General features: G+C 39.4%; 1 protein-coding gene across 3 annotated transcripts in view; it reads left to right on the plus strand.

Annotated features, from left to right (window-relative positions):
- BTBD7 (BTB domain containing 7) overlaps window positions 1–26,089 on the plus strand; it is a 151,347-nt gene that overhangs the window by 81,282 nt on the left and 43,976 nt on the right. For all 3 annotated transcript variants that reach the window (XM_033951770.1, XM_033951771.1, XM_033951772.1), the window contains exons 4-5: window positions 1,658–1,866; window positions 13,828–13,903. In XM_033951770.1, the coding sequence (XP_033807661.1) occupies window positions 1,658–1,866; window positions 13,828–13,903 (285 nt within the window). The remainder of the gene's footprint in view (window positions 1–1,657; window positions 1,867–13,827; window positions 13,904–26,089) is intronic.

The following is a 26,089-nucleotide window of genomic DNA, read 5'->3' on the forward strand; positions in this document are numbered from 1 at the left end:
GTAGTAGATTTAAAACAGGAGAAAATATTTCTTCACCTAACATGTAATTAAACTCTGGAATTGGTTGCCAGAGAATGTGGTGAAAGCAGATAGCTTAGCAGGGTTTTAAAAAGTTTGGATTAAAATGGCCATTTCCTCCGCATATGTGGGCTGTGGTATACAAACGCCAGTTGCATTGAGAGGGCACTTCACTAGAGGGGGTGCTGCTTATTTGTGGCAACTAAGGCTGTCTTACCTGAGGAGATCTGTGGAACAGCTACATGGGTCTATCCTTCTTACCGTCACCAGGTTCTATAGAGTGGACATAGCAGCCAGGAAGGACACCGCTCTTAGGGCCTCCGTCTTAAAGGGAGGCACAGCGGGCACACCCTGGACTCTGGGAACTGCTTTGGTACATCCCTAGCATTCAGGACCACTAGACACATTGCACTAGAAAGAAAGATTAGGTTCTTACCTCCGTAACCTTCTTTGTTGTAGATGTGTCTAGGGGTTCTGAAGCCTCACCCTGTGAATGGGCTTCACCTGCCTTCTGCTTTAAGATCAGTCTGGATCTGAAGAATTCTCTCAGAGGAGCTGAGAAGATTATATATATAAAATAAAAAGATTATGCATAGGAAAATCCTCAAAACCATACAGTCTGGTTTAAGTCTCTGCCTGCTAGCAGGACATGTTAGTGGCTACGAGCTCTATATATGGTTAGTGCTGGTTGCACAAATTTGGATGTTAAAATGTTGATTACTATGTTTGTTACAGAGCAGAACTGAATTGTAGGGTCAGCATTTTTTCCCCCCGTTTCCCTCCTTCCAATTATGTCTTTTATTACAGTGGTACTTGATTGCTTTTGTACGAACTGAGGGGGCAGGAGCAGCTCCCTGGGAAGGAGACTTGAGTTAAACATGATTGACAGTTTTCTGCAAGCAACTTGCGAGTTGAGATATAGAACCCTAGCATTCAGGAGCACCAGACACATCTACAAGAAAGAAGATTACCAAGGTAAGAACCTAATCTTTCTTTAAATTCTATACTTTGTAGAGATTTTCTAGATCATTCCTACTAGTTCCTCTAAAGTACCTTTTACTACAGATCTGATTCTGATGAGAACATCCAACTAAGAACTGAGGAAAAGTCACTGAGATAGAACTGAAATCTCAGATTTTTGTGTAACTTTAAACCAATAAATCTGTGTGTCCTGTTTCACTTACCTGTGATTAGCATTGTTCTATCTTCCTTTTTGCCCTTACAAATCTGAAAATTGTCATATAGTCCATCTAACAGAGAGATGGCATTATGCAGTCCTTCTAGAGGTGATATTTTATGCTTGCAGAATGTGACATTGTAATCTGCTGTAATACAGGGTGTAAAGTATTTATTCAATATGTCTTTATTTTACAGGTGTCACAAATAACATTCATGTGAAGTTTTTGTATCATTTCATTTTTACTTGATTATCATTCAGTAGTACATTGTACCTATTTAATATCTGTACAAAAAAGAAATAATGAATAAATACTGTATACCTACTTTTGGTACACTCTGCATATTGTGAATGGGGGGTAAACCTTTTTGAGGCATGAATTATATTGACTGCTCATTTCTGCAGAAATTTGTATTCCTGTTTAATTCGTCATTGATAAATATTTTTGTTCCTCTCTTCCAGGGTGTGAAGATATAATAGCTGACAGCATCTCCTTGGATACTATAATCACCATTCTCAAGTGGAGCTCTCAGCCCTATGGCTCCAAGTGGGTGCATCGTCAAGCAGTACATTTCCTCTGTGAGGAGTTTACCCAGGTCATGACTTCAGATGTTTTTTATGAACTCAGCAAGGACCACCTGCTTACTGTTGTTCAGTCTGACTATTTACAGGTAATAATACTAGTCTTTTCTATCATGGCATTAAAGAATGCAGCAAGGACCCACAAATAAATCACAAGAGTATTTGTACAAACAAAAATGATGAGAATGAGTAATTTAGTCACACTTTTGCTGTTCATCCTGTGAAATTCAGGGGCTATGTGAACTAATAGAACAAGTTCTGCTTCTATCTTTGTGTTCTATGTAGTACAGGGAGGCTATTACCAGTGTATGTGTGTGTGTGAAGAACTGGCATATTGTACAGATCGCATGGCAATATTATCAATTTTCATTTCTCAATTGTATTTTGTTGTAGACACTTAAAGAGACTTTCTGTTTGTCTCTCTAAAAAAAATAAACATGCCAAGATAGTGATTAAACACAGTATTCTCTCTTCTTGGCATACAGCCCAGTCCAGGCTGACAGTATACACTGCTCCTTGAAAGCCTAATGATATACTAGAAATGTCTACAAATTGTTTTAAGTAAAAACATTTCCAAGTTTTAATTTTGCTGTCTGTTTAGACTTCATTACTAGTAGTTTTTCTGCCTTATGACCATGTTTATCCCATTAAGAAAAGAAAAGTTAATTCATTTGTCTAGAGACAAATTAATTTATTATCTGCCAGAAATTAATTTATCATCCAGGGGTAGGCAATTCCGGTCCAAGAGCCAGAGCCAGGTCAGGTTTTCAGGATATCCACAATAAATATGCATGAGATAGATTTGCATCTCAAGGAGGCAGTGCATGCAAATTCATCTCATACATATTCATGGTGGAGATCCTGAAAACCTGACCTGGCTCCGGCTCTTGAGGACCAGAATTGCCTACCCCTGGCCTAGACCAATCCAAACCTATGGATTATGTCCCCTTACCAGCAGATGGGAGGCAGAAAACTGACCTTTCTGATGCCCCACTGAAGCATGAAAGGGAAAACCTTTTAACCAGCAAGATGCAGACCCAGTCTCTAGAGCAAAACTGATAAGATGCTGGTTAAGAGACCCGGCCCCTAATCTCCAGGAGTTATTGAAGCCTGGCCTCCTCCAAGTCCTCCTTGAAGACAGCCTTTTTTTTTTTTTTTTTTTTATTTTTTTTTAAATTTTTATTTATAAATTTTCCATTCTTACAATATTTGAGTAATATAATATACAATAAAGTTTTTTTACATATTTAAAATATTATCATTAATAATACATCATATTTAAAATATAGTATGATAAAGATTATACATTAGTATATAAAATATAATTCCCATCCCCTTTTTATATAGTATATTTCCATTAATTAGTCAAATCCCACCCCATTCATATATAATTATTTATCATTGTGCTAAGAACTAATCATTAGAATATTTTGTCAATGGTTGCCAAATTTTGTTAAAATTAAGATGATTTCCCTGTTGTAACGCTATTATTTTTTCCATTTTATAAATATGACAAACAGAATTCCACCAGAACGTATAATTTAATTTGGTGTAATCTTTCCAATTTTGAGTAATTTGTTGCATGGCGACTCCTGTTAGTATTAGTAATAGCTTATTATTATTTGCTGAAATCGGACTCTTAGTTCTCATTGCAGTACCAAATAATATGGTGTCATACGAGAGTCCTACGTGATTCTCTAGTAACTTATTAATTTGGGGCCAAATTAAATTCCAAAATGCGTTTACAAAGGGACAAAAAAAGATTAAATGATCTAACGTCCCTATTTCCAATTTACAATGCCAGCATCTATTAGATCTAGTACTATCTATTTTTTGCAGGCGCGTTGGGGTCCAGAATACTCTATGTAATAAAAATAACCATGTTTGATTCATAGATGCTGACCTTGTAGATCTTAATCTCCAGGACCAAAATCGTGGCCATTGAGATTCAGAAATTGTCTGACCTATCTCAATACTCCAAATATCCCTAAGACCTGTTTTCTTTTTTTTATTTAAAAATCCATATATCAATTTGTACCATTTTGCGGCTTGGTGACCCAACAAATCCGTCTGGAAACATAGAACCTGTAGACTATATTGATTATTTAGATTTTTCCATTCAGGGAACCCTACCTGAATGGCCTGCTTCAATTGCATCCATTTAAAATATTGTGATTTATTTAATCCAAATTTATTTTGCAATTGTGAAAAACTAAGCAGTGAACCTTCTGATATGATATCATTCAATGTTCTTATTCCTGCATTTATCCATTGTTTCCAGACGATTTTAAATCCGCCAATTCTGATCCTGGAGTTTATCCATATTGATTGATTTAGAGATTTAGCAATAGGTTCAGGTGATAGATTACTAATATATCTCAATGTTTTCCAAGTGTCAAATAAAATTCTGTGGTCTTTGTATCTTTTAGGCATTGTTATAGTTATTAACTGTTCTGGATATAAAGGGAACAGGAGCCGCCATTCTAAATATAGCCAATCTGGTACATTTTCAAGAAGCTCTGGGAGGATCCAATACATACCCTGTCTTAAGATATAGGCTTGATGATACCTATAAAAATTTGGAAAATTTACCCCCCCTTCCATAATTGGTCTTTGTAATGATACTAAAGCGATTCTTGATCTTTTCCCACACCAAACAAATTTTGTAAGAATATTGTTAAGTTTTTTATAAAATGACCCCTGAAAAAATATTGGAATCATACTCATTTGGTAACAAACCACAGGCAATATCATCATTTTAATTGTTTGAATTCTTCCCCACCAAGAAAGATGTAATGGATTCCATTGCTCACACATTTCTGTTATTTTTTTCAATAAAAGTTTTTCGTTCTCTTTGACTGTGTCTTCAATTGTATTTTTGATCATAATTCCTAAGTATTTTATACCATCATCTTTCCAAATAAATGAATATGGGTCAAATAATCCTTTGGTACAATGAACATTTATTGGGAGAATTTCAGATTTATTCCAATTAATTTTATATCCAGAAAAAGTACCATATGTTTCTATTAAATTAAGTATACATGGAATAGTAGTTTCCGGTTTTCTTAAATATAATAATATATCATCTGCATATGCAGATATTTTAAATTCAAAATTGTTAAATGATATTCCCTCTATCTCCTTAGTTTTGTTTATTGCAATTAATAAAGGTTCTAGGACAATATCAAAAAGTAAAGGAGACAGAGGGCATCCTTGTCTAACTCCCCTGTGCAAGTTAAATTTATTTGATAAATTATTATTAATATATAATCTTGCTCCAGGAGAGCTATACAATGTCTGAATCATCTCAATAAAACCGGATCCTATACCAAACCATTGTAAAGCTTGATATATAAAATTCCATTCCACTCTGTCAAAAGCTTTTTCTGCATCTAAAGATATTAAAAAAGCTGGATCATTTATATTTTTTGCTAAATTTAATGAGTGGAATGCTAATCTAGTATTATTTGATGAATGTCTTTTAGCAATAAATCCTGTTTGATGTACATCAATAATGAAAGGAAGAGCTTTTGCCAATCTTAATGCTAATACTTTAGCCATTAATTTGTTATCCACATTCAATAATGAAATAGGCCTGTAATTTGAAACCAGAGTAGGATCTTTGTTTGGTTTTGGTAAGACTATAATTATCGATTCTGCCATAGTACCAGAAATTTTTCCATTCTTTATTTGATATTGATATAAATTTAACAGATGTGGTAATATGATATTTTGAAAAAATTTATAAAATTCAACAGTATACCCATCTCCACCTGGAGCGGATCCAACTCTAAGAGACTTCAATGCTGTTTCTAATTCTTTTAAAGATATAGGTTCTTCTAAACTTCCTTTTATATGATCTGGAATATTTGGTCCAATATATGAATTTAAAAAAGTTAATCCATCTTGTTCTTTATTTTTATAAGAATTGGAAGTATATAATTCTTTATAAAAATCAAGAAATTGTGTTATAATATCTTTTGTGTTGGTATGTGTGTTACCTTTTATATCTTTAATTGCAATAATCTTAGATTTTCTTTTCTTTGCTTTTAGAAAGTTTGCTAATAATTTACCAGCTTTATTTGAATTTCCATAATATTGTACTTGTTTATTGAAAATGTCTTTCCTCACAATTTGAGAAGAAATTTCATTGTATTTAACTTTTAATTTTAATAATTCTTGTAATGTATTATTTTCCCATTTCTCAATTAATTTATTTTCTAATAATTTAATTTGCTTTCCCATCTCAATAAATTGTTTTTTTTTTTGTTTGTTAATAAATGTTGAATATGAAATAATATTTCCTCTCATAGTTGCTTTAAAAGCATCCCATAAGATCTCAGCATTAATATCATCTGATTCATTAAATTGAAAGAATTCTTGCATTTTTATTTTGAAATCTTCAAGAAATTTTGAATCCGCTAATAAATCATTATTAAATCTCCAAATTAAATCAGAGTTTTCAGCATCATAATTTTGAAGATTAATCCACACACCAGCATGATCTGAAATTATAATGGGATCAATTACTGCTTTTAAGACACGCTGCGCTATATTATTAGAAACAAATATATAATCAATTCGTGAAAAGGATTTATGGACCTGAGAACAAAAAGAAAATTCCTGATCATTAAAATGAAGAATTCGCCATATATCTACTAAATCACAAGATAGTATCAAATTATCTAAGCCTAATGATTTCATAACTTTACTTGGTTTTTTATCCAATATCGGATCCATTACAGCATTGAAATCCCCTGCTACTATTAAATTAGATGTAGCCAGTGGTAAGAGCAATTGTTGAATTTGTTTAAAAAACTCCATTTGATTCGTATTAGGAGCATATAAATTGAATAAATTCAGGGTAGTATTTCCCAGAACCATTTCGACATGCACCCATCTTCCTAAGGGATCATAATTAATTAGTTTAAAATCTGCATTACATTTTTTATTTATTAGAACAGCCACTCCAGCTTTTTTCTTTAAAGCCGGTGCAAATAAACATTTAGAAATAAAACCTCCAGATAATTTTTTTGATTCAATTTCCGAAAGATGAGTTTCTTGAATAAAATAAATATCCGCATTTTGATTTTTAAGGAACGATAATAATTTCTTCTTCTTAATAGGATGATTTAAACCATTGACATTCAGCGAATACATTTTTAGATCCATCTAATTAATAATTATACTTAATCAATATTCTATGATTGTTTACATGATTAGCTCCTAGCACATTCATTGAAAATTTATCCCTTAACCCACCCATTATTTTCCCTCCCCTCCCACCCATTATATTATTCTGATTTGGAACACGCATTGGTCATGCAAAATCTACATCTCCATCTCCAGGCAACTAATAATACATTATATTATTTAAAATATATTTCTGAATTCAATACATTCTATATACTTCCACCCTTATATTATTAAAAATTATATTCATTTAATCTATAAAATTTTATAAATTTACTGAGAATTAAATATATTTGAATTATAAAATTAAATTCAATATCATGCATACTTGTAATATAATATTTCTAATAAATAAACATATTTCAAATATAGCTCTTATTCTCTATATATATCTATATCTATATCGTCATATAACTTAAATATATCCAGTATTATATAATTTATAATATTAATCTTAATAATAATGCATTTCAATCGTTTTCATAGATCATCTTCATACTGAATTAATTTGAATGAATAATTGATTAAAATATACATTTTATGTCAGTAAATAAGTTTTATAATAAATTCATCTTTTATTAATTATCTATCATTCAAATACATAATTTTCTTATTTTTCATAATAAGTTAATATGACTGAATAATTAAATCAAATAAAAATTTTATATTAGACATCTATTTTATTAATTATTTCTGTCAATAATCAATTATTTTCTTGTATATATTTCATAAAATTATAATTTTCTTATACAGTGTTAAAATATTGTTTTATAATAATTAATATAATATAATATATTTCATTTTTAAATCTTATTCTCAATATAACAATTATAAATTTTTCCTTTCAATTTTTTAATGATAATTTCATTGTAAATCATTTCATTAATCCTTTATCATAATAATTTAATATGCTATATAATTGAATATATTATCTATTTTGATTAAAACTTATATTTTATATATATTTTTTTTTTTTTTTTTTTTTTTAAAATAATTAATTTATTTATATTTTGATAATATTAATATATTATTTTTTTTTTTTTTAATAATATTAATAATAATTGATGATATTAATGATTGTGGATGCTAATTTTTAAATATTGTTATATTATTGCATCCATTATTTCAATAAATTATATTTCCAGTTTATAACATTCTTTTAATAATCTTCTTTATTTTCCTTTCTTTCTTCTTTCTTCTTTCTTCTTTCTTCTTTCTTCAGCTGAATTGTTCTGTTTTTTATATAAACTTAGGATCTTTTTGTGTCAGAAATTCTTTCAGTTTTTCCGGGTCTTGAAAGTATATGGATTTATTTCCACTGGATACTCTCATAGTGGATGGATAATATAATCCATATATGTATCCTTTTTCTTTCAGCTGCTGTCTGTATGTGAGGAATTGTTTTCTTATGTTAGCAGTATATTTAGCAAAATCCGGTACTAAAATCAGTTTTGATCCTTTATAGTTCAAGTTTTTATTTGCTTTTGCCATTTTTAATATTTCTTGAGCTTGTTGATACCGTAATACCTTGAATATCAAAGGTCTTGGAGCAGCCTGATTTACTGGCTTTCTTGTGGGGATTCTGTGGGCTCTTTCAATTTCTAACGGCCATTTTGAGTTGAGCTGAAGCAGTTTAGGTAACAGATTTTCTAGGAATTGTACAGGATCTCCTCCTTCAATATTTTCAGCCAGCCCCAAAATTCTTATGTTCTTTCTTTTTCCTCGGTTTTCCATGTCCACCATTTGATTTTTTAAAGCTGCTATTTCTTTTTTATCTTTGTCATATTCCTGTGTGAAAGATTCAAACCTCTCCACTTTTTCTTCCAGCACTGTCATTCTCAGTCTCTCTTGAAGACAGCCTTGATAAGGGAGCCTTAGAGGTGGCATCCACTGACCAGTTTCTCAGTTAAAGTCACTTATCTACTACACCAGAAGCAAGCGAGTGTAAGGAAATAAGGATGAGGTTGTACACAATACCCACTATGAAGGCTACCCCTGCCAGAAGGGCTACCTCAGGAGATGGAATAGTTAGAGCCATCAGCACTTGGTTAATGAGGAAAAGAAGCTCTTCTCAGTGAAATAGACACACCACTGGAAAACTCTAGTCCTCATTAGCAAAACCTCACCCTATTCAACAAAAAAGTTCCCCTCATTGTGGAAGTCTTACAGAAAAGGAGGACGGGGAACCCTCAAAGGGCCTACTGCCCTTGCCATTTTGGGCAATCACTGGCACTTATCATGGTCATTAGAGCCCCCAGGAGCCATCAATGCCTTGATTCCCTGGCCAGGTACCACAGTGAACTCCTAAAAATCTGAGTATGCCTGCTTAAAGCACTCAAATGAAGGCAGTCTATTATGATCCTAATGGTCTCCACCTGTGAAACCACATCAAATGGAGGAGAAGCCCCCTGTCCCCCCCCCCAGGGGAAACCTACCAACAAGAGCAATTCTTTACCTTCAGATCACAAGCTAAAAACAGGCAAAAATGGTAATAGTTCCTGCTGAAGCAGCCTCAATCACAGTAGGAACAGAAGTTTCTTCTTTCTTCTGATTGAGGTTTCCAGAGCCTTCCCTGGGACAAAAGGAGCATGCTATATTACCGTGCAAGTCTTACATTGGTGGTTGGTTGGCATCGAGCAAAAGCAACCTGCTACTCTCCAAGGTTTCAGCAGCAGCAGCAAGAACCCTACAAAAACATAACTGGCCTGCAATCAGCCTAAGCATTGTTGGCCAGGTTTGCTATACCTTAGCTTGCTCACCTGCCCCTACAAACCACTTCTGCCTGGGAAGCAAAGCTTTACTAAAACTTTATTTGTAAACTGTAGTCCCTAACAGAGACAATCATAGATTCCTCATTATTTTTGGTGGGTGGGGCAGCAGGGACTTAACCTGCTGCTAAGCCATTTGACCTCAAGTAACTCAGCCCTAGAAGGGAAAGCCTGTGAGTTGAGGCTCTAGACTGCCCAAGAGAAGGAGATTCACCTCTGTCTCAACCAGGAGTCTAGCCATAGCGCAGACTTGGGAGGGCGTTCCCTGGCTAGCTATAATCTTCAAGTTGAGAACCACTGCTCAAGGTTTCAAGTCTAGCCCAAGTCAAAGGTACAGAAAAATAATGCAGATCCTGCTGCCCCAGACCACCTGTACTATCTGCTGGAAGCAGAGAAATACAGGAATGTTCCTGGCTGCTCCTTTCCTAATATAGATGATGTCATCCAAATCTTCATTATCTGCATCCATCTGCTGCTAAGAGGACATAATCTGTAGTTCCCTGTGTATGATGTGCATTGCCCTGTGGTTCATGCCCTTCAATTACAAGTTCTCCCTCCTTGTTGAATATCTTACTCCACATAGGATCTCCATAACTTAATTACATGGATAAATAGTTTAATGTACCCCTGAAGTTCTTTATTAAAAATTTCTGTACATGTATAATGACTAAAAAGTCAGTTCAAAGCGGTTTACAATACACAGACATAATTTCAATGATATTACATACATACTATTTCACATGAAATATTGATCAAAGTTGGAGAGCCAGGCCTTGCTGCATTGGTTGATCAGATGTACTGTATATACTTAAATATAAACCAATCTGAATATAAACCAAGGTGACCCTTTCCCCCCCCAAAAAGGAGGAAAAAAGGTTGGCTCGACTATAAACCAAGATTAGAAACTTGGGTGTTCCAGGTGAGCCAGTCTACAAAGACCAGACATCCTTGCCATACGTTTTAACACAATTTTTTTAACATAAAATATTTTTATTAGTGTAAATCCCCTGATGAAGGGAATTTTGATCTCCAAAAGTTAGTAAAAATGTATTGCAATTAGTCCAATAATTCTAAAGCAACAAAAATAATCTTTTCTCTACCTTTTGTAAGCTCTGGTTTCTGCTTTCTTCATCTTATCTTCACTCTCCATTCCATTCACCGTCTGCCCTCTTTTTCTGTTCCTTCTATTTTTCTCTATCTCCACTCCCTCCCCCATGCTCTGGTATCTCTTCCTTCCTTCCCATCCCAACTCACCCCATGCTCTGGCATCTGCTTCCCTTCCCCCATGCTCTGGGATCCCTCTCCTCTCTTCTTCGTCCCTCTCTCTCTCTCCCTCATACTCTGGCTTCTCCTTTCCCTCCCTTTCCATCCCTCCCTCCCTGATGGTTTGCCATCCCAGTCTCCTTCCCTCCCTCCCACCCTCCCTTCCTTCTGGATAGTTTGGCATCTCAATCTCCTTCCCTCCCTTCCACCATGCCCTAGCATCTCTCTCCTCTCCTTCCCTTCCATCTCTCCTTTCTCCCTGGTCCTGGCATCTCTTTCTCCCCCTCCATGGCCTGGCATCTCCTTCCCTTCCGTCCTTTCCCTTCATCCTTTCTTTCCCCATTGTCTGGCATCTCTCTTTTGTCTCCTCTCCCTAGTCTTCCTTCTCCCTCCGTCCCCCCAATCGGGTGCAGCATTTTTCTCCCTCTTCCCTCTCTCTCTTTGTCACCCTCCAGTCTCTCTGCCGGGTTCCATCTACTTACTGTTTCCACAAAGGCAGGACCCGGCACAGAGGAAAGCTTGATGACAAGAGCAGTGAATTGGGAACACTGTTGCTACCTGGAAGAGGTTCTTGATGCCAGTGCCGGTCATTGGAGCACTTGGAGCAATTGCTTCCCCCTCCCCCCCGGCCCGGTAGGCTACTGGTCACTATCCTGCCTATGGAGGGGTGCTGCTATCCACAATACATGCCCCATCCCCTGAGTCATTGACCTCCAAATACCAGTTGTTGGTGCTGCTGCTGTTGCGGATTCGCTGAACTCCATGCACCCATAGGTTCAGCCGCGGCCAATCCACTGTATGTTAAACCAAGCAGAGCCTTGAGCATCTGCCTGTGCTCAAGGTCTGCTGGCTCCTGTCCCCTCCAAGATTCTCAGAGAAGGCGGGAGCCAGCAGGCCTTCAGCATGCGCAGATGCTCAAGGATGTTCAAGACCCCGCCCGGTTCAACATACAGCGAATCAGCGGCAGCAAAATCCACAAGTGTATGGAGGTCAGCAGATGTGTGGCAGTGGCACCAATGGGTATATGGGGATCAGTGACTTAGGGGTTTGGGGCATGTATGTGGATAGCAGCTCCGGGGACGATGCATATATTGTGGCTAGTGACTCAGAGGGGAGGACGCCCCTGTAGTTCAGCAGGAAGAGGACAGTTGTACCAAGTGGTCAGGTGATGGCTTAAATATAAACCGAGACCCCCATTTTTGGGCCATTTTCCTGACCCCAAAATCTTGGTTTATATTCAAGTATATATGGTATATGCTCTCACCTGTATGCACTGGCACACATTTTATGGTGGCAGATTAAAGTGTCTGCTAAGCGATTTCAGAGAGAAGTTTTTTTTCTTTTGCATAGAGTATTTTGGACCCCGGTTAGATTACAGAAGTTAAATAGTTCAAAGTCTAATAGATGCTGGCATTGTAACATTGAAGTAGGGACTTTAGATCATCTTTTGTTTCACTGTCCCTATATTTTAGCCTTTTGAAATTCAATCTGGAATCAAGTAAATTGCTTATTGGAAAATTACGTAGCATTATCTTATGATGCCATAATATTTGGAATGTCGATGAGAAAAAAGAGCCAGATATCAGTGAATAACAATAAACTTTTATTGACAATGACAGGAGTCGCCATTCAACATATTACTAGGAATTGGAAAGATCATAGTAGACTAAGTTATAAGTTTTGGTGGAATTCACTTTGTCACATATATAAAATGGAAAGATCATTAGCTATACAACATGGTAATTATAAGAATTTTATTAAAATTTGGGAGCCATTAACAAATTATTGTAATGATTAAATGCCATTTTTTTTTCTATTGAAAGATACAACATCTAATGCTGGGAGGGGGGAGGGTCACATTTTATTGTTTATCTCAGAGAAGAATAATGGGTAGGGGGGGTGGGATGAGGGTTAATTATAATTATACATATTATAAGATACAGTAATAAGAGTTGCAAGTGTTGTACTTTAATGTTGTTTATTTAATGCCTGTACACTTGATGAAAGTTTGAAAATGAATAAAGAATTTTAAAAAAACCCCAAAAAACAAACAACTTCAGTTCAGTCGTGTAAACTACTAATGTTTGTCTCATAGATGCAGACATTGTACATCTCATCCTCCAAGACCAAATTTGTGGCCATTGAGATGCTGAAATCTGATGCTTAATTTCAATGCTCCAAATATCCCTAAGATCATTTTTAGGCTTTTTTTAACAGATTCACTAATAATTTTATACCACTGTGCGGCCTGGTGTCCCATAAAGTTCGCCTGAAAGCATAAAAATTCCAAACTGTATTGGGTACTAAGACTTCTCCATTTAGGGAACCCCACCTGAATGGCCTGCAACCACCTAAAACTTTGTGATTTATTTAAGCCAAATTTATGTTGCAACTGTGTAAAATCAAGCAGTTCAGCATTTGAAATAATATCATTTAAAGTCCGTATCCCTGCAATCATCCAATGCTTCCAGATGATCTTAAATCCGCCAATTTGAATCTTGGGGTTTAGCCATATGGTTTGATTTGTTGATTTACTAATAGGAATAGCTGTTAAATTGTTAACAAATCGTAAGGTTTTCCAAGTATCCATTAGAATTCTATTATCCTTATATAACCTGGGCATCTTGATACTAAGAACATGACAGAGATGTAACGGAAACATGAGTCACCATTCCAAATATAGCAAATCTGGAGTATATTCAGTGAGATACGGGAGGACCCAATACATACCTTGACGTAAAATATAGGCTGAACTGAAGTTGTAATTCAAGTTTTCATCATGCTTTTCTGATATTCTGGTTATTTTCTTTTCCTTCTATGCAGGCAAGTGAACAAGATATTCTTAGATATCTTATCAAATGGGGAGAACATCAGCTGATGAAAAGGATTGCAGATAGAGGTGAGCTGAAAGCAAATTTAACTGCCTCCTACTTTTGTGAAGGTAAAATAAGACTTAAGAGTTAAGTGGCTAAGTATATTTTTGTGAGTATACTTGCATGTAATAATGGATAATGTTTAGTATGTGTTAGAATCTGTAGTAGAGCATTGAAAAGCTGGATATGGAAATTAACAGACTGACACACAGTTGTGACATTGGGTATATCTTTTCTCAAATGACCAGCAGGTCATCAGATTATGTAAATGTGTGATGGGGTAGGATCATGTTTCCCCACTATAGTGTGTTCTAGGATGTTGCTGAGTGCTGTCTGTCAGAATTTGTAAGATAAGTTTGGGTGACTCCAAACATAAGCACTACAGAGCTACGTCAACTGCTGGAGGCAAGGAGTTGCTAAAAGAGCATTGATTCCTTTAGTACCAAAGCCCAAAGATGAGTCAAGACATCAAGATACTTTAATCTTCCAGCTTGCATCAAGCATAATGTTCAAACATAAAGCTGAAAAGAGATGGCATCAGGAGCCCATTGAAGGATAATGACCACTTCTGTTACGTTCCTTCTGGATTCCATACACTAGGTGTTCGATCCCAGCCCGAAATTCGGGAGTTATAGAAATCCACAAACTTTTCTGAGTATGCGCTCCACACACTTAGCCTGAGAGCTAGCAAACATATCCAGTTACAATTTCTGCAAGCAATCCATGCAGAAGTCTTTGCAGTTGCTCTGCTTCTTTTCTTATTTTTTTGCTTAAAGTTAGTTTTCTCAGTGGCTTCAGTGCCTTGTGACCAGTGTTCCCTCTAAGCGGGCGGGTGTTGTGAGCAAACTTTTTTCACCGTGAGCCAAAAATATCGGGCGCCAGCAAGTTATGAGCCAACTCGCCCGATTCTCCTCTCGCCGCCCTGCCATCTGCCGTACGCCTCTTCCGATTGTGCGCTGTGACGAGAAACGTGTGCGCTGCGATGTAATATTTTGTGCGCCAGCGCAGCTTAGCGGGAACACTGGTTCAAATGGTTTTATTTATTTCCCCAAATTTATTTTTGTTATACGCATTGAAAATATTTGATATTGCGTTTAAATCAAAATCTCAATAAACTTGAAACGAGTGCCCGTGAGATTGTGGGAGGGTTAAATACTCAAAACTTAGAAGTTTTTGCTACGCCAGCTTTCTGGTATCTTTACATACAGTGGCGTACCTAGCATATGTAACATCCGGGGCCCATCATTTTTTGGCACCCCCCCCCATCTGTAAGAAAAACATGATTTTTAGTAACAAACCACACGTCACACATGAGTACCTAGGAAAAGGCAGCATCTTACATATTGCAGTGAGCAGTACATCAATACACCCATTGTAAAACTAAACAAGCCAGACCAGCACAGATCAATCCTACACCGTCAATCCTAACAGAAAACACACAGAACACAGAAAACACCTTCGCCTAGTAAGGAATATGTAATCACAAACTAACCCCTCCCTCTTTTACAAAACTGTAGTGTGGATTTTAGCTACGGAGGTAACAGCTCTGATGCTCATAAAATTCTGAGCATCAGAGCTGCTACCACCAAGGCTGGTGCTAAAAACGCTTCACAGTTTTGTAAAAGGGGGGATAAAATAAAAATACATAGACAAAGGTTAAATTGAACCAGCAAGAAGCTGGACTCTGCATACAATGCTTCACAGAAACAGTGACACATGTCTCCTAAAGCAATAAATAAATAGAAATTTTTTTCTACCTTTGTCTTCTGTGGTTTCTCCTTTCCTCATCTTCTTGTAACTCTCTTCCTTCCATCCACTGTCTGCCGTCTCTCTTCCCCTATATGGCATCTTCTCTCCTTCTATGCCCCTTCCAGAAACTGTATGCCTCCCCCTTCCATCTCTCCTTTCACCCCATTGGTCTGGCATCTCTCTCCTCGCCTTCCCTCTCCCACACCTCTCCTCATAGTCTGGTATCTCCCCTTCCCTGATTCTCTGGCATCTCTCTCCTTTCCTTTTCTTCCATCTTTCGCTCCCCCTCCATGCTCTCACATCTCCCCCTTCCTTTTCCCTTAGACTGGCATACCTTCCTCCTACGCTCCAAGCCCTGGCATCTCCTTTAATTCCCTCCCTCATCTTCCTTCTCCCTCCAGCTGGGTACCGCAACACTCTTCCCTGCAGCTCTGCACTTCCCCACAATTGCCATGCTTCGGTTCCTCTTCTTCCTTCCTTCCTCCCCCCCCCCCCCGCGGGACCCTGCGGCACCATCAACTCTTACTCCCTCTAATGTCGGCCCTGCAGCTCCAGACTTCCTCGCACCTTCTCCCCTCCCCCTTTGGATCGCTATTATTTTAAATGTTATAGCCGCGGAGCTGTATCCATCAGTGGAGATGTCTAACCTCGGCCTGCCCCGGAACTCTTACTGCAACAGTGACTTCCTGTTCCTGCCTAGACGGGCGGCTGCTGCAGTAAGAGTTCCGGGGCAGGCCGAGGTTAGACATCTCCACTGATGGATACAGCTCCGCGGCTATAACATTTAAAATAATAGCGATCCAAAGGGGGAGGGGAGAAGGTGCGAGGAAGTCTGGAGCTGCAGGGCCGACATTAGAGGGAATAAGAGTTGATGGTGCCGCAGGGTCCCGCGGGGGGGGGGGGAGGAAGGAAGGAAGAAGAGGAACCGAAGCATGGCAATTGTGGGGAAGTGCAGAGCTGCAGGAGCTGTTATAGCCGCGGAGCTGTATCCATCAGTGGAGATGTCTAACCTCGGCCTGCCCCGGAACTCTTACTGCAGTAGCCGCCCGTCTAGGCAGGAACAGGAAGTCACTGTTGCAGTAAGAGTTCCGGGGCAGGCCGAGGTTAGACATCTCCACTGATGGATACAGCTCCGCGGCTATAACATTTAAAATAATAGCGATCCAAAGGGGGAGGGGAGAAGGTGCGAGGAAGTCTGGAGCTGCAGGGCCGACATTAGAGGGAGTAAGAGTTGATGGTGCCGCAGGGTCCCGCGGGGGGGGAGGAAGGAAGGAAGAAGAGGAACCGAAGCATGGCAATTGTGGGGAAGTGCAATCCCCCCAATGCGTCCCCTTACCTTACCTCCCCTTACCTTTGCGACGCGTGTGTGCGCTGTGAAGAGAAACTTGTGCGCTGCGATGTAATATTTTGTGCGCGAGCGCAGGCCAGCGCAGCTTAGCGGGAACACTGCTTGTGACCCCTTTCTGGGTCCAGGTTTTGCCAGAAGTTACATTGGAAGGAGAGACTTGGCGGCAAGAAGGAGCCCAGAGCAGCAATGTGTGTAGGAAGCTTCTAAGAGGGTGGTAGGCCCGCCCCGGGAGGCGAGAAGGGGCTTGCTGCCAGCGATTGGGGAGCCAGGGAGGGAGGGTGTGAGGGCTATTGGGCCTGTGAGAGGGAGGGGGCTTCTGGACTCGCGAGGGTGGGGCTGCTGTTGCACCCGTGAAGGAGGGAGGGGTTTCCTTGGGCTGCTGGACCAGCTGGAGCTGAAGGGAAGGGAGACAGTTGTTGGGTCTGGGGATTGGGGGAGAAAGGAAACAGGTGCTGGGCCCATATGGTGGGTGGAGTGGAGCTGAAGGGAAAGGGAGAGGTGCCAGACCCACACCTGGGTGCCAAAGGGAGGAGATAGAGGTGTTGGACCTATGGAAAGGAGGCTAGAGGGAAGGGAGAGAGGGGCAGGACGTGCAGAGAGGAAAAGAGAGAAGGAAAGGGAAAGAGAAATCTGAACCAAGGGGATGAAAGAAGAGTGAGTGAAATATCGAACATAGTGGAGGGAGGGAGGAACGAGAGAGTGTGACAGACACATTGGTGTAAGAGAGGGGAGAAACTGGACTCGGGGAGATGGTGGGTATGGATGGGAGCATAGGATCAGGGACAAAAAAGGGAACGCAGCATGGGGGTGGTAAATGGACACAGAGCTGTAATGCTAGACCTGAGAGGGTATATGGACACAGAAGATGGCTAGACATGGGGGGGGAATAAAGAGCACAGAAGGAAGATGCTGGACAAGGGTGATACTGTATACAGGGGGAGGGGGGGTCATAGAATGGAGAGATGATGAAGGCAGGGAGATGGGCACAGGAGAAATACTAGAGAGGGATGTATAGGAGACATAGAGAAGGGAGACATTGAACATGGGGAACAATACATACACAGAGATAGAAGATGGATGGTGAGCATGGAGAAAGAAGAAATGTCATGGTCAGGAGACCCTGGCAAGTGAGTTAAGAGAAGACAAAAGAAAACAGAGACTAGCACCTGAGACCAACATGATTTGAAGAATAAAATGACAAGACAATAAAAGGTAGAAAAAATAATTTTATTTTCTATTTTGTGATTAGAATATATCAAATTTGAAATATGTATCCTGTTAGAGCTGGTGTTAGACATAATTGGGACTGCGAAGTCCAGGCTGTGCTTCTTTAGCTTCCAGCTGCTTAGGGCTGTCTCTGACCAGGGGATAGTTGCCCTATTTGAACTCCCCTAATACTATTCTTGCCTTGTGTGACTGACTGAAATATTCTGTTAGCTTGATTTTTCTATGTAGCATTTTCTAGTAATTTGACTTCAGTTTTCTTAATAGTGGATGGGATATTTGTAAGTTCAGTCTAAAATCATAACTATTCGAGGCTTGTGCAGATGGGATCAGATGGTTTGCGGGGACAGGGACCGAGCTGATGGGGATAGAGCTGGTGGGGACATGATGGGGACGGGGACAAATTTTATTCCCCACATCATTCTCTATTCTAGTTCCAGCACTTCCATGAGTAAAAATGTCGTTCATTTAGAAGGCTCTTATTTCTTCATCCACTTAATATAGCATTTTTGCCTCTTGTTGGCAGAACTGCTTCGGTCAATGCAAGCAAGTAATCAAATCTCCAGGGTTCTCATGGTTCATCAGTTGGATATTCATCTGAAGCCCTTGGTCTCATACCTCCACAGCTGTTATTAGTTCAGTAGTCTGTTCAGATGCATTTGCTAAATATATAAACCAATAAGTATTGTAATTCTAAATCTCCATCATAATATTGCTAAACAAGGCAGATGGGGTGGGGTTCTTCGGAGCGTAGTGAGGTTACAAGAAGCAGTATTTTGTGCTTTACATATAGGGCCTATCGGTTACCATGCTACTGTGCTCAGCCCCAAAATCTGCTGTTCTGAATATCTTATATGTGAATTTGTATCCTTGTTGCTCATCGTTTGCCATGCTACTGTGCTCAGTACCCAAAGCATGTACATAGGAATTTCTACTACTGCTCTTCATCCTTTTGATTAGTTGTTCTGTCTATCTGCTGTATATGAAATTGTAATCTTGTTGCTAAACCTGGTTCATAGACAGTAACGCGGAAGACAAAGGCGCGTGCCGACAACTGAGCGCAAGACGGAGGTGCGCGCCGAAGAAAAAGACTGTTTTTAGGGGCTGCGATGGGGGGTTTTGTTGGGGAGCCCCCCACTTTACTTAATACAGATTGCTGCGGCGTTGTGGGGGGTTTGGGGGGTTGTAACCCCCACATTTTAGTGAAAACGTAACTTTTTCCCTAAAAACAGGGAAAAAGTTAAGTTTTCACTAAAATGTGGGGGGTTACAACCCCCCCAACACCCCCACAATGCGGCGCGATCTGTATAAAGTAAAGTGGGGGGGTTCCCCCCCCACACACCCCCGTCGTAGCCCCTAAAAACAGTCTTTTTCTTCGGCGCACGCCTCCGCACTGCGCTCAGTTGTCTGCTCGCGCCTTTGTCCCGGCACGCTTTTGACCTGACACCCTAAACCTTCTATTGTGTATGTAAACTTGTAACCCGATCTGGGCTCTTCTGGGAGAACGGGCTAGAAACTTGACTAAATAAATTGACATACACACACAAAAAAAATCACTAAACAGACCTGACTGACTTAGTTTTACTTGCTGAAAAATGGAATGGGTCCTTTACAACAGTGTTTCTCAAATTTTTCAAGCCAAGTACCCCCTTAGTCTAATAAATATTAAACGAGTACTCCTGCCCAAGTTCCACGTGACCCACCCAAGCTTCGCCCCAGACCCTATCCCCATAATAGCAGCACTAATATTAATGCAATTTCTTCCATTCATTTTTCATATACAGGTAGTCCCCGAGTTAAGAACAAGTTAAGTTTTTAAAGCTGTTCTTAAGTTGGATTTGTATGTACTCAGAACTTATAGATTTTAAGATTCTTGCTGCTTACCTCTGCTCCCAGCTGACAAAAGGGCCAACTGTCCCAGTGTTCCCTCTAACTCACAGCCCAGGGGCCACATGCGACCTGCCAGTACTATTTTGAGGCCCTCAGTATGTTTATCATAATCGCAAAAGTAAAATAAAACAGTTTCTAGGTCATATGTCCCTTTAGTATTGTCCACTCTGGATTATTGTAATATTGTCTACTTTGGATTACCGAAAAAGATAGACTCCCATTAGTCCAGAATACTGCAGTACATTTGATCTTTGGTCTTAAAAAATATGATCACGTAAGCCCTTTTTATGCCAGACTGCATTGGCTGCCATTTGGGCCAGAGTGTTTTTCAAATTCGGGTGTATTTGTTATAAGGCTCTTTTTGGATTACTACCTTCTTATCTGGTATCTTACTTGAAACTGTTTAATTCAAAAAAACACACAAGAAACTCAAGTATGTTTATTTTCCTTACCCCAAGGGCCTGTCATTATAGGACTTTTTTGGACAGGACATTGGAATATCAGGCGGGGAAGATGAACCCCTGGATAAGCCCATTGATTGTCCAAGCTCACTCTTTTCCTATATTTAGGAAATTATTAAAAACTCATTTATTTGATAAACAAGAATGTTGATTTAAACATATGTTAATGAGAGTTTTTATTAGGTCAGGTTGTTTTTAAACATGGTTTTAATTAACTGTAGTATTTAACAGAGGTATCAATAGTTGTGTGTTTTTGAAACTGTATTTTTTCCCCCTTTATTTATTTATAATTTTCAAATAAAATTCACAAGACCATCTTGCTACATGAAACACAGAGAAGGAATATATTTCAAAAGAAAAAAGAAGAAAAAATTCTTACAATATAACCAAATCTTAATCCCCTTTCTGAGACCACGATTTCAATAAGGGTAGTCAAACATATTAAGGGAGAAATTAATTACGTATCAACTGTATTTTAACTATGTTGTATTAATTGCTCTATTAGATGTAGTGTGTATGAGCGTGTATTTTTACTAATCGAAATGTCCTAATTTTTTTTTCTGCTGTGAACCACGATATACAAGAAAATAAATTATTATTAAGACTTAGCCAAAAGGAAAGATTTATAAACTATAAAGAGTTTTACCTCATGCAAAATTGTCATTTCTTTAATAAGACATTAACTATTTTTTCTGAGGCCCTCCAAGTATCTACAAATCCAAAATGTGGCCCCGCAAAGGGTTTGAGTTGGAGACCACTGCTCTAAAGGTACAGCATGCACAACCACACACTGTTCTTAATGTGGCCATGCAACATTCCTGAATCTGCTATAGGAGACGTGTAGGAGTTTATGCCACTGGAAATACTGCTCAATGAAATCAAATGAAGCTGCAACTGCGTTCTTAAGTATAAGTCGTACTTAAGTCGGGTATCTGTAACTTAGGGAACTGCCTGTACACACAATAACTTTATTAACAATTCATAATGGTAACCACAAAATTAAACTAAACAAAGCACACTGTATGCAGATAAAATTTTAATTATCATTTATATTCTGTTCTTTTCAAAGAGGTCAAGGCAAATGATTTTAAAATATGCAATGTCACCTCAGTAACTGCTACAGAAAAATGGACAAATATAGTGCAAAATATAGATAGCAGATATAAATTCTCAAAACTGACACATTTCGATCACTAAATTGAAAATAAAATCATTTTTCCAACCTTTGTTGTCTGATGATTTTTTTTTTCTAATCATCCTTTCCCAGTCTCTGGTTGCATTTCGTTCTGTGTGCGCTCTTAACTGTGTTTCCAGGGCCTTCTTATCCTCTGGCTGTTTTTCTCTCTTTCACTTTCTGCCCTACTTCTTTGGCATTAACTTTTAACATTAAACTTTTTTCAATTTTTCTGCTTTCTTCTCAAAATCTACTTTTCCTTGTCTTCCCTTCCTATCTCTCTTCTCTCTCTAGTCCCTCCCCCTTTCCATGGTCCAGCATCTCTATTCTTCCCTCCCTTCTCCCCAGTGATCTGACATCTCTCTCCTTACTTTCCTCCCTTCCCACAGTCTGGCATCTCTCTTTCCTTCCCTCCCCCTTCCAGTGATCTAATCTCTCTCTCTCTCTCCAGTGATCCGACATCTCTCTCCTTCCTTTCCTCCCTTCCCACAGTGTGGCATCTCTCTTTCCTTCCCTCCCCCTTCCAGTGATCTAATCTCTCTCTCTCCAGTGATCTGATGTCTCTCTCCTTCCTTTCCTTTCCTCCCTTCCCACAGTCTGGCATCTCTCTTTCCTTCCCTCCCCCTTCCAGTGATCTAATCTCTCTCTCTCTCTCCAGTGATCTGATATCTCTTTCCTTCTATCACTCTTCTCCAGATCTGACAGCTCTCCCTTCCTTACATTATCTCTATTCCCCCCCACCCCCGTGTAAACATTTCTCCCTCCCTTTCTCCTTTCTGCCCCCTGTAGTCCAACATCTCCCCCTCCCTTCCTCCTTTCTGGCCCCCTCCCAGTTCAACATTTCTCCTTCCTTTCCCTTCACCAGTCTAACATTTCTCTCTGTCTCCTGCACACTTCCTCTCTTCTGGATCTCATTCCCTTCCCCAACCAATATCTCTCTCTGTCCTTCCATGAATCCAATTTTTCACTCTGCCCTCTCCCCTTCCCCTGTGACATTTCTCCTTCCCTTCTTTCTGCCCTCCCAATCCAACATATCTTCCTCTCTATCCATGAGTCCAACACTTTCTGCCTCCTGCATGCGTTCTCTCTCCCCTTCCCTCGAGTGCGACATCTCTCTTTGCCACCTTCCTGTTTTCTGCAAAATTTTCTTCAAGCAGTTGCTGTCCATTGGTTCCTCCTACCATGGTCCAGCATTTCTCTATTCCCTCCCTCTCTCCCTCGGTTGTACAGCATACTCACTCTCTTCTATCTTGGACATTTTCCCTCTTTTTCCTCTCCCCACTCCTGCACAGCATTTCTTCCTCTCTCCTCCACCCTCATCTGCAGCATCTCTTGCCCCTGCCCACCAGCCCCATGCCCAACATTTCTCCTTCTATCACCCCTCTCCATGCCACATCTCTCCCTCCATCACTATGTCCAACATTCCTTCCCTTTGCAACCCCTTCACTCTGCCCCTATTCCCTCTCCACCACCATAGCCAATATTTCTCCCTCTCATCCTATTCCCCCATGCATCTCTACCTCACTCCTCTCTCTTTATGCCCAACAATTTTCCTCTTTCTTCCTTTCCCCATGTGCACCATCTCTTTCCCTCCAACTCGCACACTCATGCCCAGTTCCCTCCCTCCTATGTCCCAAATTCATGCCCCTCTTCCTCCCTCCCTTCTGTGTTCCAAATTCATAACCCTCTTCCTCCCTCACGTCCTTCTGTGTCCCAAATTGATGCACCTCTTCCTCCTTTTTTCCTTTGTCCCACGTTCATGTCCATTCTCTCCTTTACTTGTTCCAATGCGCTCGCTCGCTCCCTTCAGGGCTGTCAAGGTGAGTTGCTCCTTCCTGCCCTCAGCCGCACTTGCTTCTTCGCAGAGCAGCGGCTCTTGCACACTATACATGGCTGACCCGGAAGCCTTACCTCTGACATCGGAGGAAAGGCTTCCAGGTCAGCTTCGGCAGCATGCTGGGAGGGTGCATGCAGCTTTTTGGAGGGGGGGCATGAGGCTGGAGGGTGGGAAGGAGGCCTATTGAGGTAACACATGGGAATTGTGGACATGACGACAGTGGCTCCACCTTGAAGAGACCCGCGCAGTGCTGTGTACCCCCCACCAGCGGTCTCGTACCCCTAGGGGTATGCGTGCTGTGTGTTGAGAACCTCTGTTTTATAGGATGCCATTTAAAGTATAAAAGTATTGTATAAAACACATGAAACATTCAATATTTATTTATGTATTTTTAGGGTTGGCTGCTGTGTGCTAAAGATAGTTCTTGTACAATGCCACTTTATTCCAGGACCAGTGTGTTATTTCCGTCTATCCAGCAAGACTTTGTAGGAAGCCTCAAACTTCAGACGCTTAAACCCCTCCCCCTCTTAACTCATCACTTTCCCTTGAACCTCAATCTTTCTTCCTATAAGCCAGGCTGTAGGAGCTTGTCTTTTCTACTTGTGTTTTATTTCATGTAATTTCAGTATTTGCATTTGCGGTTTTTACCCTCATGCTGCAGAGGTTCCTTGTGGGGACAGCTCTGACTGGGAGATCACAGACCTTTGGGAAAAGTCTACTTCTGGAGGGTTCCCTGCTTGTCAGTAAGCCCTCTGGATAGCCTGAACATCAGATTGAGACTCCAGAACTGTTCCTAGAGATCTAGCTCACCCCAGGATTGTCCACTAGTGGGTCGCGCGCAGGCTGCGGGTTCTGTGGAGGCACACCCAGGATCGGGACCAGACTGCATTCCTCCACCAGGCATGCTGCACGGTGTGTCCGAGGGTGGCGCAGGTCACTGGCCGTGGACGTCAGGCCGGTAGGGCAGTCAGAAGATTCAAAGTCAAGCTTTCCAGCAATTTGAGGCTGTTTCAGCTCTGTCTGCAGTGTTTTCCTGTTCACACATGTGTCTGTGAGTACAATTTGACAGGTTGAATCAGCGATTTGGGGGGGGGGGATCTTTTAAAAGAGGTTTTTAGGTGGTTTTCCTGCATGCCATACCCCCACCTAAAATCCTAAAATTGCTGTTTTTGTAGGGTTCTTGTCATTTTCCCGAGCTATTTTTAATTAAAATTGGCACCCATATGCCATCTTGGATTTTTCCTGATTTGAATTTAAAGTTAATTTTTTGCACTTGTCAACTTTGATTTTGAAATAAAACCACATAGATGGCCTCCCCAGGGCAGGATGTGATGGATTCATGCCTCATTTGCGGTGGAGGAATGTTGGATGCACAAAACAAAAAAGCATTGGCAGTACCCTGTATCGAGCTCTCAAAGAACATCCACTGGCTATAAATGAATAAGAATTAGTAAACATGAAACTCCTCAGTACAGGCCTAAGTTTAATACGTTAGTAACTTTTTATGACCCCGGGCAGAAAACTCATAGGTGACCAGCACCAGATTTTAAAAAACCTTAATAAGTCCTGCCCGGTACATCATTCGGTCTCTATAATGATAAATAATTGATGTAAATAAACGCTCAGTGAAAGGCTTTAAGAGCAAAATAAAAGGACGGAAAAGCGGCTCAATAAAGCGCCGCCCTTTGAATAAGTTAAAAAATATATATATCAAAAGTACAAAGTATTAAAGTGCAGAAATTCTAAAAGATGTGAGAAAAATATTTCATTCAAAATTCTTATATAAGTCCCAACACACAATAGTCACAAATCATAGTTCATTCATTGGACTTATATGAGTCCCAACAGATAGTCAAACTTATCCAATAGTTCCTACTTTAAAAATAATAGGAGTTACATTGGATCGTACTTTATCATTTAAGGCTCATACAGATTTATTGGTCAAAAGATGTTTTATTACTCTTTGGAAGTTGTGTACCATTAGAAAATATTTTGATTTTATATCATTTAAAATACTGGTTCAATCATCAATTCTTTCAATGTTGATTATTTGGGTGCTCATAAAAAAACAACTAGTAAATTAAGATTAATTCAAAACACAGCAATTCGTTTGATTTTTTAATCTAAAGAAACATGATCCATATCAGCTCATATTATCAAAGGCTCCACTGGTTGTCGTTTGAGGCTAGAGTGTTGTTTAAATTTGGATGTATTTGCTACAAAGTCTTATTTGGGTTGGCCCCATCTTATCTTGTTGCTCATTTTAGATTTTTTATATGTAAAAAAAATATACGTAGAACTGGCTGGTTTTATTTGCCTTCAGCGAAAGCATGCCGTTATAAGAAATTTTTAGTAGGACTCTGGCATTTCAAGTAGGAGTAATGAATACATGCTTGAATGCTCTTATTATTCCAGCCCTCACTTATCAGCAATTTCGGAAATATTTTAAGACCTATCTATTTAAACAGTACAATACTTAATAGATATCAATATCAATTTGGATAAATGGATTTTTATTATTTTTATGGA

The sequence above is a fragment of the Geotrypetes seraphini genome, chromosome 7 (assembly GCF_902459505.1).
Source record: "Geotrypetes seraphini chromosome 7, aGeoSer1.1, whole genome shotgun sequence".
In the NCBI taxonomy this organism is placed as follows: Eukaryota; Metazoa; Chordata; class Amphibia; order Gymnophiona; family Dermophiidae; genus Geotrypetes; species Geotrypetes seraphini.